The 17,563-nt window shown below is 40.0% G+C and overlaps 1 protein-coding gene across 15 annotated transcripts in view; it reads left to right on the top strand.

Annotated features, from left to right (window-relative positions):
- The window catches only part of YES1 (YES proto-oncogene 1, Src family tyrosine kinase), an 88,817-nt gene that overhangs the window by 43,393 nt on the left and 27,861 nt on the right, over positions 1-17,563 (top strand). For 6 of the 15 annotated variants that reach the window (XM_028837691.2, XM_077974556.1, XM_077974547.1 and 3 more), the window contains 2 exon segments: positions 10,292-10,570; positions 15,642-15,741. In XM_028837691.2, coding sequence (XP_028693524.1) covers positions 10,300-10,570; positions 15,642-15,741 — 371 coding nt within the window. In that variant the 5' untranslated portion in view covers positions 10,292-10,299. 15 annotated transcript variants of the gene reach the window in all.

The raw sequence follows: 17,563 nt of genomic DNA, 5'->3' as shown, positions 1-17,563 counted from the left end.
CAGAGGTTGCAGTGAGCCGAGATCGCACCATTGCACTCCAGCCTGGGTGACAAGAGTGAGACTCCACCTCAAAAAAAGAAAAAAAGAAAAAAAAGAAATAGAGATGCTTAATCCACATTACAGTAGGGAAGCAATAAGTTCCAGAAAACAAAGCAATGTTTACCTAGTATCAAGACTTGAATTCAAACTTGAACGTGCAGGCCAGATGCGGTGGCTCATGCCTCTAATCCCAGCACTTTGGGAGGCCAAAGCAGGCGGATCACCTGAGGTTGGGAGTTTGAGACCAGCCTGACCAACGTGGAGAAACGCTGTCTCTACTGAAAATACAAAATTAGCATGGTGTGGTTGGTGCATGCCTGTAATCCCAGCTACTCAGGAGGCTGAGGCAGGAGAATCACTTGAACCCAGGAGGTGGAGGTTGCCATGAGCCGAGATCGCGGCATTGCATGCCAGCCTGGGCAACAAGAGTGAAACTCTGTGTCAAAAAAAAAAAAAAAACTTGAACAAACTTTTGTAGTGTATGATCAGACTGTCTTGTAATTTCTGATTTTTATGTGAAATTCTTGCCTCTTCCTTATTACCATTTTTATCTTTACAATGAAATCCCTTCTTCAGTCCAAAAGAACCCAACATTAAGCTGAGTATAAATATTTAGACTTACCAAGCAGATACATAAGGAAATACTTTTTAACATTTTTTTCTTCCAGGCCAGGTGTGGTAGCTCACACCCGTAATCCCAGGGAAGGCCAAAGTGTGAAGAACCCTGTGCCCAGCCTGGGCAACATGACAAAGCCCTATCTCTACAAAAATGTACAAAAATTAGCCAGGCGTCGTGGCCTGCACCTGTGGTCCCAGCTACTAGAGAGGCTGAGGTGGGGTGATAGCTTGAGCCCGGGAGGTCTAGGCTTCAGTGAGCCATGATCGCGCCACTGCATTCCAGTCTGTGTGACAAAGTGAAACCCTGTCACACACAAAAAATTTTCTTTCTTGAAATACAAAAGAAAAATGCCACAGAGTAATTTAACAGATGATAATAAAACACTTAAAATGTTAATTTATTTGAAGGTGATTTTTAAGGAATATTTTATCTGTTATAATAAAAAGTTAAGCACAAGTTCATTTACGAAATAATATCCTCTGCACTCGATTTTTTTTTTTTTTTTTTTTTTTTTTGAGCAAAGTTTCGCTCTCGTTGCCCAGGCTCTAGTATAGTGGTGCAATCTTGGCTCACTGCAACCTCCACCTCCTGGGTTCAAGTGATTCTCACGCCTCAGCTTCCCGACTAGCTGGGATTATAGGCATGCACCACCATGCCCAGCTTATTTTTGTATTTTTAGTAGAGATGAGGTTTCGCCATGTTGGTCAGGCTGGTCTTGAAGTCCTGACCTCAAGTGATCGGCCTGCCTGGGACTCCCAAAGTGCTGGAATTACAGGCATGAGCCACCATGCCCAGCCATCACTTGAATGATTATTAACACCAGGGAATGAAATGTTTTTCTAGGTTTTAACTTTGATTCAGATTTTTTGGGTTTTTTTTGGGGGGACGGGATATTTCTTTGTTGCCCTGAGCAGAGTGCGGTGGTGCCTGCCCAACAGTCACTGCCCTCAAGCAGTTCTCCCACCTCACCGTTCCAAAGTGTTGGAATTAAAGGCATGAGCCACCACACTGGCAACTTTTCAGAATTTTTAAGTGACCATGATGGAGTTTACCATCTCTCAACCCCCACACCTCCACACACACACACACAAACTTTGAAAATCTGGACAAAATAAATGAAATAATGTGTTTTAGACTTTGGACGACAGCAATGCAGGACTGTGATCCCTAAAAGAAGGGAAACAAATAAGGTGAGCTCTAAATTCACCCACCCACCCTGGCTTTTTGCCTGAGGCACATTCTAAATTGTAGATCTGGGACAGGGAATCTGGAGCAAAGAACAAGATGAAGAGATAGAGATCAGAATTTATGGAAGCTGAGGCAGCAGAAGTTGTAGGGCAAAGTTCAGCAGGAAGGACACTTTGTCAAAAAATAATGCTATCCATAGAAGTCTTTGACTTTTTGCTGAATTCTAGAATGGACATACATGGAGTGAAACTGTAAAGCCAGACAAAGAGCAACCAGATTGATGTGAACTGACAGACATGAGAGGTCACAGAGGGCTGGGAAGCGTTTGAGTTTTTACTGGCTAGAGGGGAAGGTCCTTCTTGATTACTCACATTTAAGGACAAAATAATACCAATCTTAAAAACTCTTGGGGGAAAAAAAAAAAAAGGGCCAGGTGCGGTGGCTCACGCCTGTAATCCCAGCACTTTGGGAGGCCGAGACGGGTGGATCACGAGGTCATTAGATCAAGACCATCCTGGCTAACACAGTGAAATCCTGTCTCTACTAAAAATACAAAAAAAATTAGCCGAGCACAGTGGCGGGCACCTGTAGTCCCAGCTACACGGGAGGCTGAGGCAGGAGAATGGTGTGAACCCCGGGAAGCAGAGCTTGCAGTGAGTGGAGATCACAGCACTGCACTCCAGCCTGGGCGACAGAGCAAGACTCCGTCTCAAAAAAAAAAAAATTGAACATAGGGTTGGTCATTGTGGCTCATGCCTGTAATCCCATCACTTTGGGAGGCCGAGGCAGGCGAACTGCTTGAGCTCACGAATTCCAGACCAGCCTGGGCAACATGGCGAAACTCTGTCCTTACAAAAAAATACAAAAATTAGCCAGGCGTGGTGGTGCTCACCTGTAGTCCCAGCTGCTCAGAAGGCTGAGATAAGAGGATGGATTGAGCCTGGAAGGGGGAAATTTCAGTGAGCCATGATCATGCCACTGCACTCCAGCCAGGATGATAGAGCCAGACCTTATCTCAAAAAAAAATTTTTTTTTGAACGTAAGACTATTATATTAAAAAATTAGCTTAAAATGGCTCGATAGGCCTGACTTACAGAAGAGTTCAAACTTACAGATGAACGCATAGAAAATCTTCTGGTGAAGAATTTTCAGGACACATAAGCCATAAAAATAAAAAAATTTAATTGAACTTAAAATTTAAAAGGATGTTCAAGGATACTGTTATGAAAATGCAAAGGCAACTTATGGACTGGGAGAAATATCACAGTATAGTATAAACATCTGACAAACAACTAGATTCCAGAATATATAAAGAATATAATAGTGTTAAAGTGGTAAATATTCTTGTTTCCAGAACATAACAGAAAGAAGACAGCCCAATTAAAAATTTGATTTGAACAGACACTTTAGTTTAAAAACTGATTTGAACAGTCACATCACCAAAGTAGAGATGGGAAGCAAATAAGCACATGAGAACGTGCTCAAAATAAGGTGTAGTCATTAGGGAAATATACATTAAAACCACAAAGGGATATCACTACACACCAATTAGAATGAGAAATTAGAATGTTTTGATTCTAGCCGGGCGCGGTGGCTCACGCCTGTAATCCCAGCACTTTGGGAGGCCGAGGCGGGCGGATCACAAGGTCAGGAGATCGAGACCACAGTGAAACCCCGTCTCTACTAAAAATACAAAAAATTAGCCAGGCGCGGTTGTGGGCGCCTGTAGTCCCAGCTACTCGGGAGGCTGAGGCAGGAGAATGGCATGAACCCGGGAGGCGGAGCTTGCAGTGAGCCGAGATCGCGCCACTGCACTCCAGCCTGGGCGACAGAGCGAGACTCCGTCTCAAAAAAAAAAAAAAAAAAAAAAAAGAATGTTTTGATTCTAGAATGAAGTTGATGATTATCTTTTCTATGTTTTTATATTTATGGAAGTATTCCCAACTCTAATGGTTGCTTCCTATTAGAGTTGGGAATACTTCCATAAATATAAAAACACAGAAAAGATAATAATCTTTCACTAATCATGTAGTGGTATTCCTTTGCGGTTTTTAACTTACATTTAATTAACGGTTTTAACAAGTCTTAAGGATGTGGAGCAAGTCATTTGATTTAGGCATCATCGATGATAACATCTGTGGAAGGAAAATAGAATATTTCTGTCTTGTATTCTTCTTTACAAGTGAAGAAAACTTCCTGGAAGCCCATGCTCATGGCTCAACCAGCCAACTGGCAATAGAGAGAAGATCGTGTAAGTGGCTTAAATAAATCAATATTTACCACGTAGGGCTGGAAAGGCCCTGAGCGTCCCCTGAAGGACTTGGCAAACGGAAGAAGGATCAACAAAATCACAGTTCTTTTTATCAAAGAAGAGGAAGAATGGCTGTTGACTAACCAAGTTGCAACTGTATTTGATTACACTAAGACTGTGAAGGAGAGGATCAGTGAAGTAGACAAAGAAATGATAGGAAACATCTTGATAATACGTGTGTTCCCAACTTAAATCATTTTACATGCCACTTGAGTTGACTTTGTCTTTAACACTATTAGCCATTTTCTTCCTGAAAGTCTGTTTATTCCCACTTATTTTAATTCTTATTAAAAAATGTTAAATTGGCCAGGTGTGGTGGCTCACGCTTGTAATCCCAGCACTTTGAGAGGCCACGGTGAGTGGGTCACAAGGTCAGGTGTTTGAGACCAGACTGGTCAATAGGGTGAAACCCTGTCTCTACTAAAAATACAAAAAATTAGCTGGGCGTGGTGGCACATGCCTGTAATCCCAGCTACTCGGGAGGGTGAAGCAGGAGAATCACTTGAACCTGGGAGGGGGAGGTTGCAGTGAGCCAGGATCACACCACCACACTCCAGCCTGGGCGACAGAGCGAGACTCTGTCTCAAAAAAAAAAAAAAAAGGTGTTAAATTATAAAATACTTCAAACAAAAATAATTTATCCACATTTAACACACTAACATTTTCTCTGTTTGCTTATAATGAAAAAATTGTCTTAAATGAAATGAAAAATTGCTGTAATGAAAAAATTGCTACAGATATATATGTAGCATACATACATATACATTGTGTGTGTGTATATATGGTTGTAACTCTTTCCCAAACCTGCCAGTGTCTTGAAGTTGATGATTATCTTTTCTCTGTTTTTGTATTTATGGAAGTATTGCCAATTCTAATGGTTGCTTCCAAATTTCTCTCCCTGTCTTATTCTATGTAGGTGTCCTCCAGCATTGTGTTAATTCTTTTGATTTCCTCTAAATCTGTACCTTGTTTGAGAGTTTTATTATCTTTAAAAGGTTCAGATAAACTATGAAACTATTTTTGTTTAATCTGTCTTTGGCTTCCACCTTTTTCTGAGCTTTAAACATATTATTAATCCCCCACCAGACTTCACAGCATGAACCTAAACAAACCATCTGAACCTGGTCCAAAAAATCTGTTCCCCGTCTTCTACCTTAATTGTGGTGTTACTCTCCACTTCGTTAAAACTTTGGCCTACAGATAAATTTTGTTACTCTGGTAATCAGTATAATATCCAATAGGGAGGTTTCCACATAAATGTTTTAAATGATGTTACGTTTCTTTTTTTTTTTTTTTTTTTTTTGAGATGGAGTTTTACTCTTGTTGCCCAGGCTAGAGTGCAATGGCACAATCTCGGCTCACCGCAACCTCTGCCTCCTGGATTCAAGTGATTCTCCTGCCTCAGCCTCCCGAGTAGCTGGGATTACAGGCATGCCCCACCATGCCCAGCTGATTTTGTATTTTTAGTTAGTCAGGGTTTCTCCACGTTGGTCAGGCTGGTCTCAAACTCCTGACCTCAGGTGATCTGCCCACCTTGGCCTCCCAAGGTGCTGGGATTACAGGCATGAGCCACCTTGCCCAGCTATGATGTTAACATTTCTAAGACAACCCATAATAATCAGTTTAACTCATATTGTACCTGAAGTTTACTTAAAAATGTGGATCACATATCACATTAGTAATATTTCTAAATGAGATGAGCAGCAATGATGGTCCTGTGCATTGATACTGGGGTGCTGTTAGAACTGGACTGAAAATGATGGGCTTTCCTAAAGTTATTGGAAAGATAAGTGCATAGATGTGAGGCATTGGGTGATGTGAGGCAGAGGCTCGGGACTCTGGATTAAGAAAATGAGGCTGGAGGACAGGTTAAGCATAGTAATGGAAGACTTGATAGGGTGAGAGGAAAAGGTGTGACTTTTGAGGGAAGAGGACTTTAAGATGGTTATGGGTAAAGGAGGTGAGGATGGGGAATTAAGCTGGGAATGGAAACTGAGGTAGGTGGGTAATTATAGGAGCCTCTGTTGTGAATTGACATGGTATTTCCCAGTTGGCCTCCTCTCAATTTAAATTACAGTATTACGGGTTTCCCCCATAATTTTTCCTCCTTCATACAACTGCCATTCTTATGTATAATTTGTGTAATAGTTAATACTGTTTTCTTAATATTTAGACTTGGATGCAGGTAATTGTGCAAATTTCTTGTACCAACTTTTCAAATTTTTACAGTTGAACTTTTTTTCTTTTTTAAAGGCAAAGAACAGTGCTTGGCCCTAACAGAAAGTGGGGTGGGGAACAGTGGACCTTTCCCTCTCCCAGTTTTTACATATTTTGTGGATATGTATTGATTGTTACAATTTTCCCTTCAGGCTTAAGTATATTTAGTCAAAATCTTTCAGTCTGATAATCACAAAAGGTATCTTCTTATAATGTACATTTCTTGGAAGACTGGGAAGATTGGATGCGTTTTCCTATGTTAATTGGCTTTTCCTGTGTTGTGAATTGTCCCTTGATAGGTTTTCATGTTTTTCTATTGGGCTTTTTCTTTTCATGCATAAGAATTGTCTGTATTAAGAATGTCAGCCAGATTCCACATGTGTACATTTGTTATATATTGAGAGAACAAGAAAGCATGAGCAAGTACAAAGATATTTTAGCTTCTCTTAAACTTTTGTCCCCAACCCTGCCCCACTCAATGTGGAAGTTACTTAATCATATCTGTTCGTCTTTTCCTTTAAGGTTCCTACTTTTACTTTATACTTTAAAAGACTTTTCCAACTTTAGATTATGAAGCTACTTACCTTTAATTTTTTAAATACTTCTAGAAGCAACTGCCTTTTATTAGCTTATAATTCCTTTACGATATTTTCACTTTAGTCATCCCTCAAGATCCGTGGAAAATTGTAGAGCCTTCTAGGACCTCCTGTGGATACCAAAATTCCCAGATGTTCAAGTCCCTGATATAAAATAGCAAGTATTTGTATATAACCTGTGCACAAATCCCCCATATGCTGTTTTTTGTTTGTTTATTTGTTTTCTTTGTGTTTTTAAGACAGAGTCTCAGTCTTTCACCCAGGCTGGAGTACAGTGGCACAATCTTGACTTACTACAACCTCCACCTCCCGGGTTCAAGCGATTCTTCTGCCTCAGCCTCCCGAGTAGCTGGGGCTACAGGTGCGCACCACCACACGTGGCTAACTTCTGTATTTTTAGTAGAAGCGGGGTTTCATCATGTTGGCCAGGCTGATCTCAAACTCCTGACCTCAAGTGATCCACCCACCTTGGCCCTGCAAAGTGCTGGGATGGCAGGTGTGAGCCACTGCGCCCAGTCCCCCATATGCTTTAAATTGTCTCCAGATTACTTATAATACCTAATACAATGTAAATAGTTATTGTACTGTGTTGTTTAGGGATAATGACAAGGAAAAAAAAGTCTGTACGTATTTAGTACAGACACAGTTTTTTTCTGAAACTTTTGTTTCTTGGTTGACTCCATGGATGTAGAACCCATAGATACAAAAGGCTAACCATGTAATAAGTTTCCAGATCCAGTTGTGGGTTTTTGATTGTTGGTTTGTTTGTTTGTTTTTGAGATGGAGTTTCGTTCTTGTCGCCCAGGCTGGAGTGCAATGGCACAATCTTGGCTCATGGCAACCTCCGCCTTCCAGGTTCAAGCAATTCTCCTGCACCAGCCTCCCAAGTAGCTGGAATTACAGGCGCCTGCCACCGTGCCCAGCTAATTTTTGTATTTTTAATAGAGATGGAGTTTCACCATGTTGGCCAGGCTGGTCTAGAACTCCTGACCTCAGAGTGTCCACCCATTTTGGCCTCCAAAAGTGTTGGGATTACAGGTGTGAGCCACCGCGCCTGGCCCCGGTTATATTTTGATGCTTATTCTTAACTGTCACATCTTTAGAATATGCCCATTTAAGAGAATGATCTAAAATCCAATTCTGAGGTTCTGAGACTGCTTCTATTTTAATATTTGTAGCTACATTTTAAATTATTATTATACAGCTGAGGTTGTAAATGTTCAGTCTTTCAGAATTTATGAGGCGGCCATCACTCACCTACTTCCTTTTGAATGTCATAGAAAGGGAAAAACTATACAAATAGGAATGACCTTTGAAAGTAAGTGAATTAATGAATTCTATATTAATGCTTTTGTAGAAAGTGAATAATGCAGATTTTGTAATGTTAGTAAACCTATATGGTAGATAATATGGTAGGTAAGTGATGAGTAAAGCACAACTCTTGCTTTGAAGGAATGTATTGCCATTAATTTGGGGGTAGGTTGGGATTAGAGCAGTAAATAAAAAATGGTATATAAAATGGACTAAAGTGAGCCTCATAAAATCTCCCCAAAGGTACATTGTGGGTTTTAAGAGAGAGGATATTTTACTGATTATAAGGAAAGCCTGAATGGAAAAGTAACATTTGTGATGACCATCAGTGAAAGGATAGGATTTTAGCAGGTAGAGAGGTGGGGAGAATACTTTGGACAGAGACAATTTTAGAAGGGGGAAAAAGAAACCCGAAATGGGAAAGCACAGGGCATATGCATTGGGGAAACAAGATTTGTGTGTGTGTGTGAGCATTAAGTATGAGGATAGTAGGAAATAAAGTTGGAAAGGTTGAAAAGATAGGTTGGGGTTACATTTGGTGAGCATTAGGGGTGTTTTCATTGACAGGGAAGGGAAATGATATAGATCTACTTTGTGGTGTATGATAGCCACTAGCTGTATACAACTCTTGAGGCCTTGAAATATGTCTAGTCCAATTGCGACGTGCTCCAAGTGCAAAGTACACATTAGATTTTTAAGGCTCAGTATGAAAAAAAGTCATTAAAATGTTTATATTGGTTACATGTTGAAATAAATGTTTTTGATATACTGGGTTAAATAAAATACTGAAGTTAATTTTACCTGTTTCTTTGTATTTTTTAATATGGCTACACTAAATTAGAAAATTTTAAATTATGTGGCTCACATTTGTGACTTAGATTATATTTCTTTTGGCATAGTGCTGGTATAGACAGAATACAACAGTATTTGCTAGTACCCATTGTGTGCCAGATCGTCTAGAATTTGTAATACAGTTAATCCTCATGGTAAACTTTATGAGGTAGGTTTTTCTCTTTTTTTTTTTTTCTGTTGTGTTTTCTTTCTTTCTCCTTTTTTTTACAGATAATTTTATCACCTAGATACTTGTTTATTTTTTATTTTTTTGGTCACCCAGGCTGGAGTGCACTGGCACAATCTCAGCTCACTGCAACTCAGCCTCCCGGGTTCAAGTGATTCTCGTACCTCAGCCTCCCTAGTAGCTGGGATTACAGGTGTGCACCACCACGCCCAGCTAATTCTCGTATTTTTAGCAGAGACAGGGTTTCACTATGTTGGCCAGGTTGGTCTCAAACTCCTGACCTTAAGTGATTGGCCTGCCTAGGCCTCCCAAAGTGTTATAGTTACAGGCGTGAGCCACGGTGCCTGGCCCCCAGATACTTTTTTTGTTTCTTTTCTTTTTTTTTTTTTTTTTTTTTTGAGTTGGAGTTTCTGTCCCCTAGGCTGGAGTGCAGTGGCGCGATCTCAGCTCACTGCAAGCTCCGCCCAGCTAATTTTTTTGCATTTTTAGTAGAGACGGGGTTTCACCATATTAGCCAGGATGGTCTCAAACTCCTGACCTCGTGATCCGCCCGCCTTGGGCTCCCAAAGTGCTGGGGTTACAGGCGTGAGCCACCGCACCTGGCGATATTTTTTCAAGTAACTGGAGTGCATAGAGGTTAAGCAACATACCCTGAGATCACGCCACTACTAAGTAGGAAGCCAGGATTCAAATTTAGGCCTCTCTGGCTTCAGAGCCATGGTTTTCCCAGTATACTGTGGCATGTTGTCATTGGACTATTAAAGGTGATTGAGTTGGAGAATGAAGCGATTGGAGTAAGGCTTTTGCAAATTGTAATAAAGATAAATGAGGGGAAGAGACCTCGTTTCCAGCTTTCTTCTTTTTGTTTTGTTAATGTTCCTTTTTGCAGGAATGGCAGATGCTTTTCTTAAAATGATTTTTCAAACCCTGTCTTTTTGAAGTATCCTGTGTATTAACTGACTCTCAAAATATTTGTTTTATCGTCTCTGTAGATTTGATAATGGGCTGCATTAAAAGTAAAGAAAACAAAAGTCCAGCCATTAAATACAGACCTGAAAATACTCCAGAGCCTGTCAGTACAAGTGTGAGCCATTATGGAGCAGAACCCACTACAGCGTCACCATGTCCATCATCTTCAGCAAAGGGAACAGCAGTTAATTTCAGCAGTCTTTCCATGACACCATTTGGAGGATCCTCAGGGGTAACACCTTTTGGAGGTGCATCTTCCTCATTCTCAGTGGTGCCAAGTTCATATCCTGCTGGTTTAACAGGTGAGATTTAAATGGACAAGTACATTGTCTGTTTGAGAACATCAACTTGGGTAATATATACTTAAGTCTTGTCTGCCTTTAAGAAAGATACCTTACCTGAGGACTTCTCAAATAATTGTATGTGAAAATTAGTCTCTAACATAAAAATTAGTTTTATTGTATACATGGGTATGGTTCTGGAAAATTGGTGGTAACCTGATGGTGATTATGTACTGGATCATGTCATTAATTATTTTATTAACTCATTATTCAAATAGTTATTGAGCTCCCCCCACCCACCCCACTGTGTGGTAGGCACTGGGAACATAAAGATTAAAAACATATACCTTTCCCTCAAGAATTTGACAACTTCTCAGGATTATAAAGTGCTTAAGGCTTATAGTAGTTACTTAATAGATGTTAATTAAGTGACAGTGAAGTAGTGATAATAGAATGTTTCTCCCAGATGCTGCTGATTTAAAAAAGAAAAATCCTAAAGCTCAGAGAGTTGAAATGATTTTTCCCCCAAGTCACAGTAAGTAGGAGAGCTCAGATTTATTGTCCTGTTCCAGAATTCCAATTATTACATTATCATATCCTTTTACAGAATAGCAAGAAGTGATAGTTGACAACCTTTGGTGGAGAAGGAAGGTTCTTAAAAAAGTAGATTCAAACAGTTTTAAAAGAGAGAAAATGAGCTCTTTTGTAAAGGGTCCCATATCAGGATGCTTTTTCATTGAAGTAACGAAGTATAGCTGGCTTAAAAAGGTAGGGTGAGTTTCAGGGTTCCTTGACACAGCAGTTCTGTGGTGTCATCAAGGACTCAGATTTCTTTATCTCTCTTCTGCAGCCCTTGGGAGTGTCTTTATCCTTAGGCTTGGCAAAACAGCTGCCAGCGTCAAATCAAGCAATATATGTCCTCGTTAATAGCCAGTGGGGGCAAAAGATAAATCCCCACTACAAGCATGGACTGACTATACATTTGTTTCTTCAGTCTTTTCCAACTGAACCAAAAACAATAGCGAGGGCAGGCGCGGTGACTCACACCTGTAATCCCAGCACTTTGGGAGGCCGAGGTGGGCAGATTGCCTGAGCTCAGGAGTTTAAGACCAGCCTGGGCAACATGGCGAAACACTGTCTCTACTAAAATTACAAAAAAATTAGCCAGGCGTGGTGGTGTGTGCCTGTAGTCCCAGCTACTCGGGAGGCTGAGGCATGAGAAGTGCTTGAACCCAGGAGGCAGAGATTGCTGTGAGCCGAGGTTGCGCCACTGCACTCCAGTCTGGGTGACAAAGCGAGACTCTCGCAAAAAAAAAAAAAAAAAAAAAAAAAAAGCCATAGTACTGCTGTACACTGATTCTGTTAGACTTCATTTGAGAAGTTATGCATATTAAGTCAATTACAGTCTTAATTCCAGCCCCCTAACTCTGAATACTTCAGTAGTAGATGGCCATGAGGGCATTTCTCAGTCTTTAGCAAAAGTTTACTTTTAGAATTATGTTTGGGAAAGATAGTGATCTAAAATGGTTGAATATTGATACTTAAAGGCACACTTTAGACTGAGCGCAGTGGCTCATGCCTGTAATCCCAGCACTTTGGGAGGCCGAGGCGGGCGGATCACAAGGTCAAGAGATGGAGACCATTCTGGCCAACATGGTGAAACCCCATCTCTACTAAAAATACAAAAAAATTAGCTGGGCGTGGTGGCTCGTGCCTGTAATCCCAGCTACTCAGGAGGCTGAGGCAGGAGAATGGCTTGAACCCAGGAAGTGGAGGTTGCAGTGAGCCGAGATTGCACCACTGCAAATCCAGCCTGGCGACAGAGCGAGACTCCGTCTCCCCCAAAAAAAAAAAAAGACACACTTTAGTTACCTAAAGCAATTTACTTATATAAAATACTCCATTAGGGGTATTCATTTATTAACTCAGTGTCTGTGTATCAGGTATGGAGAGTTGAGCAAGACAAACAAGGTTTCTGCCCTAATGGAGCTTACATTATAGAGGGTTGGACAATAATTAGTGAATAAACAACTAAACAGGATGGATGATTAATGATCCTTAAATGCTGTGAAGGAACTAACTAGAATGATGGTGAAGGCCTTACAGTTAATCAGGGAAAGCTATCTCAAAAAGAAATCATTTGAACTGAGATTTTTTTTTGGCGGGGGGAGGGAGATGGAGTCTCCCTTTGTCACCCAGGCTGGAGTGTAGTGGCGCAATCTCAGCTCACTGCAAGCTCCGCCTCCCAGGCTCAAGCGATTCTCGTGCCTCAGCCTCCCGAGTAGCTAAGATAAGAAATGCACCACGGCACCCAGCTAACTTTTTTTGTACTTTAGTAGAGACGGGGTTTCGCCATGTTGGCCAGGCTGGTCTTGAACTCCTGACTTAGGTGATGCACCCGCCTTGACCTCCCAAAGTGCTGGAATTACATGCGTGAGCCACCACTCCCAGCCTTGAGCTGAGATTTGATTAGCCACAATGACCTACCTATGTGCAATCCTGGGAAAGAGCTTTCTAGAGAGAGAGAATAACAAATGCAACATTTAGGAGATACAGGGAGACTTGGAAGTTTTGAGTATAAACAGAGGGGAGAATTGTATAATATGGGATTGAAGAGTTAGGAGACCACAATTACTCAGGACCCCATAGACTCTGGTCGGGAGTTTAGGTTTTATTCAAAGCTAGGAAGAAACTACTGAAGAGATTAAGAAAGGATTTGCATGATTGAATTTTCTTTGGCGAAAAACTGACTCTGATAGCTGTGTGGAGAATGGATGGTAGGGAAGCTGTGTAGAAGCAGATGAGACTAGCACTTTCAGTAGTCCACCCAGCCCCAATGAGAGATGACAAGGACTTGGGTTAGGGTAGCAGCAGTGGAAATGGAAAGTAAATAGTAAGTATATTAGAGGTAAAACTGATAGCACTAGTAATGGACTTGGCTTGAGTACCTGATTAGATAGTAGGGCCATTTACTTAGATAGGAAAGACTTGGGTACAGGTTAGAGGACAAAAATCAAGAGCTTTGTTTTGTAATAGATTTTAAATGCTTATTAGACATCCAAATAAAGATGTCGTCCGGGCACAGTGGCTCACACCTTTCATTCCAGCACTTTGGGAGGCCGACTCAGGTAGATCACTTGAGGTCAGGAGTTTGAGACCAGCCTGGCCAACATGGTGAAACCCCATCTCTACAAAAATACAAAAATTAGCGGGGCATGGAGGTGCACGCCTGTAATCCCAGCTACTCAGAACAGTGAGGCAGGAGAATCGCTTGAACCCAGGAGGTGAGGTTGTGGTGAGCCAAGATTGTGCCACTGCACTCCAGCCTGGACAACAGAGCAAGACTCCCATTTCAAGAAAGAAAAAAATTTTTTTTGATCTGACAAGTCAGTGGGATTATATTGAGTAGAGCATATATATATTCAAATTAAAAATATGTTGGCCAAAGGATACAAAATTTAGATAGGAGGAGGCAAGAGATCTATTGTAAAACACGGTTAATAGCAATATATTGTATTCTTGAAAACTACTAACGAAATTTTAAGTGTTCTCACCACAAAAATGATATGTGATGCAGTGCATATGTTAATTAGCTCTAGTTAGCCATTTCACAAGTAGACATATTTCAAAGCATCCTGTTGTATACAATAAATATATACCGTTTTTAAAAAGAATATTAATTTATTATGGGGTTTTTAACCTGAATACCTGCCTTGAATGATTTTAACATTGAAATGGTCATGCATATTGTATACATCTGTTTTATTATTTGTTTTGTTTGCAAATAATAGTTTGGCTGTTCAGGATGCTAATCTCTTTAAGCATCTGCACATAATGCTAAATATGACAGTTTAGTTTTTGAATTTATACTTTATAATTCATATCATCCATACCATTTTATTTTATTTTATTTTATTTTATTTTATTTTATTTTTTTGATGCAGAGTCTCGCTGTGTCGCCCAACCTGGAGTGCAGTGGCACAATCTCGGCTCATGGCAACCTCCACCTCCAGGTTTCAAGCGATTCTCCTGTCTCAGCCTCGCAAGTAGCTGGAATTACAGGCATGTGCCACCATGCCTGGCTAATATTTGTATTTTTAGTACAGACGGGTTTTCGCCATGTTGACCAGACAGGTCTCAAACTCCTGGCCTCTAGTGATTCGCCCACCTTGGCCTCCCAAAGTGCTGAGATTACAGACATGAGCTGATGTGACCATCTGATACCATTTAAGACAGAACATGACATTTTTATCTTTAAGTGTTAAATATGTAATAATTTTGCTAGAACTAGTAAATTAGTTATTACTGGTAATGATTAGATGCAATTGTTCATTCATTATTTATATGAAGAACACTGCCTCACTTGTTTATAGTGCTTATCAATACTTTTTCTGTCAAATAATTGATTTGAAATTTGACTACACTTCCAAGCCAGAGATGTTGCAACCATGAGTCAAAATTAAATTTGTTGACTGGACACAGTGGCTTGCGTCTGTAATCCCAGCACTTTGGGAGGCCAAGGCGAGCGAATCACTTGGGGCCAGAGTTCAAAACTAGCCTCGCTAACCCAGTGAAACCCTGTCTCTACTAAAAATAGAAAAAAATTAATTAGGTGTGGTGGCACATGCCTGTAATCCCAGCTACTTAGGAGGGTGAGGCATGAGAGTCGCTTGAACCTAGGAGGCAGAGGTTACAGCAAGTCAGTATCACACCACTGCACTGCAGCCTGGGTGACAGAGTGAGACTTCGTCTCAAAAAAAGAAACAAAATTAAATTTGTTTCTCCAAGTCTACAGAGTTTTACAATTTGCAGAATATAGTAGTAGTATGGAAGGTCTTCAGACAGTTTAAGACTAGTTATTACTACCAGTTATTGAGTTATTGTCCCAGAACATAAAATATGGTCATGTCTCTCTACTTTAAAATTATTCAGTAGCTCCAGCTTCTAAAAATAGTTTCTGGAGACTACAGTAAAAACTATCCTTAAGCTTTTTTTTTTTTTTTTTTTCTCTTTTTGGGCTGGCAATAGTTCTTTTTTTCTGTTTTGTTAACTTAGCTACATAATTTACCTTGGTGTTTTTTCCCTCTGATAGGTGGTGTTACTATATTTGTGGCCTTATATGATTATGAAGCTAGAACTACAGAAGACCTTTCATTTAAGAAGGGTGAAAGATTTCAAATAATTAACAATACGTAAGTGTCATGAATATTTTGTGAGAGAAATACTGACAGAAATCTGGTCTTTACACTGAAACTGCTGAGCTAGTTGTTGATCCAGAGATGAGAGAGGTAGGGCATGCGCTGCCCACTGGGTTTAACGATGCATTGGCTTCTTTAGAGGCATGTCGTAACACTGCTGCTGTAGCCAGAAGTTATTACTTCTACCATTTGTGCTGCTGTGGTTCTGCCATAAACAGAGATTTAAGAATGAAGAGTTATTGAGGGGGGTACATGTAAGTGTATTTTTTTTTTTTTTAATTTTAGGAAGAGAATTCGATGCTCCTATTTTTCTAAGTACCAGATGGTTTAAAGATCTTATCTCATTCTATTAAAAAAAAAAAAAAAAAAAAGGAAAAAGTTGGGTAAGGAACCCATGTACTTTCCAATTGATGAAATTAAGTTGTTTTATTCCTTATGTGACTCTTAGACTTTTAAAGTCTAGAGGTACACAGTAGAAAATTTGATGCTCGTTGTAGAAAGTAGATCGAATAATTTCATTAGCAAGCATAATGACCACTCTGTAGCTTCTCAAAATATGTATTTATGGTCTGTTTGCTTCCAGTCATGTTTTCTTCCATCCTTGTTCCCATCTGCTACCAGTTATTGTTCCAGAACATAAAATATGGTCATATCCTTCTACTTTTAAAATTACTCAGTACCTACCACTTGCCATCAAGATAAAAGGAAAACAACAATGATAACAGCCATCATTCATTGAGAATTTACTATATGCTTCTCCCCTCTTCTGACTCTACTACCCAGGCATACTGAATTACTTGCAATTTTCTGAGTATGCTGGAGTTTCTCATACTCTCATGCTTTCACACATACTGTTTCTTTTTTCTGGAATGTGATGTCTCATCTTTCCATTTCTTTCCTTTATTTAGTTAATCCTAGTCACCCTTCAAAATATAGTTAATATGTCCTTTCTCAAGGATGCCTTTCCTTACATTCTTCCTCCCCTGCCTGGCCCAGTCCTATCCCCTGCTGAATTAAGTATCTGTCTTAGGTGTTTACATAGCAACCTATGCAAACCTCAATCATAGCTCTCATCGCATTTTGAATGACAATTTGTCACTTGCTTGTCATTCTTTTAGACCAGTGGTTCTCAACCTGGGACAGAATCACCCAGGGGACGTTTGTCAATATCTGGAGACATTTTTGGTTGTCACAGTTGGGGTGCTGCCACTGTCTTCTAGTGAGTCGAGGCCAGGGACATTGGTGAATATCTTAAAATGCACACAACAGCCTCCCACAGCAAAGAATGATCAAGTCCAAGGTGTGAGTAGTGCTGAAGTTGCAAAACCCAGCTCTAGACTGTGAATTCCTTGAAGTCGAGGACTGTCTTTTTACTTTTATTTCCAGCACACTCTAAAGTCTGTCACTTGATAGGTGTTCAGTAATGTTAGAATGAATCAGTGAATGCTTAGCAGGATCAAATACAAGGTTTTTGGTTTATGTATCTCAAAGTGCTTAGTATATATGAGGAACCACAAACCAAGTGTATGAGTTTCTAAATATTTGAATTATTGAGGGATTTTCCATTCGTTTTCTAGAGAGCAAATTTATCTAGGCATTGATAACATTTTAATTTGGACAGTACCTTTTCAATTTTTGTCTTCGGTGAAGCAAAACATGCATTTAATCTTTAGTAACAAATCCCATATCTGTCTTCCTGTTTAAAGACTGATTATATTTGGTCTTTTCACATTAATTTTGAAAAAATGAGGGCTTATGTGTTATAAACCACACATAGTTCTCATGTTCTGAATTATAATTTAATTTTGGTCTTACT

This window comes from Macaca mulatta, chromosome 18, assembly GCF_049350105.2.
Source record: "Macaca mulatta isolate MMU2019108-1 chromosome 18, T2T-MMU8v2.0, whole genome shotgun sequence".
Classification (NCBI taxonomy): Eukaryota; Metazoa; Chordata; class Mammalia; order Primates; family Cercopithecidae; genus Macaca; species Macaca mulatta.
This window is presented reverse-complemented; position numbering and strand designations above follow the sequence as displayed.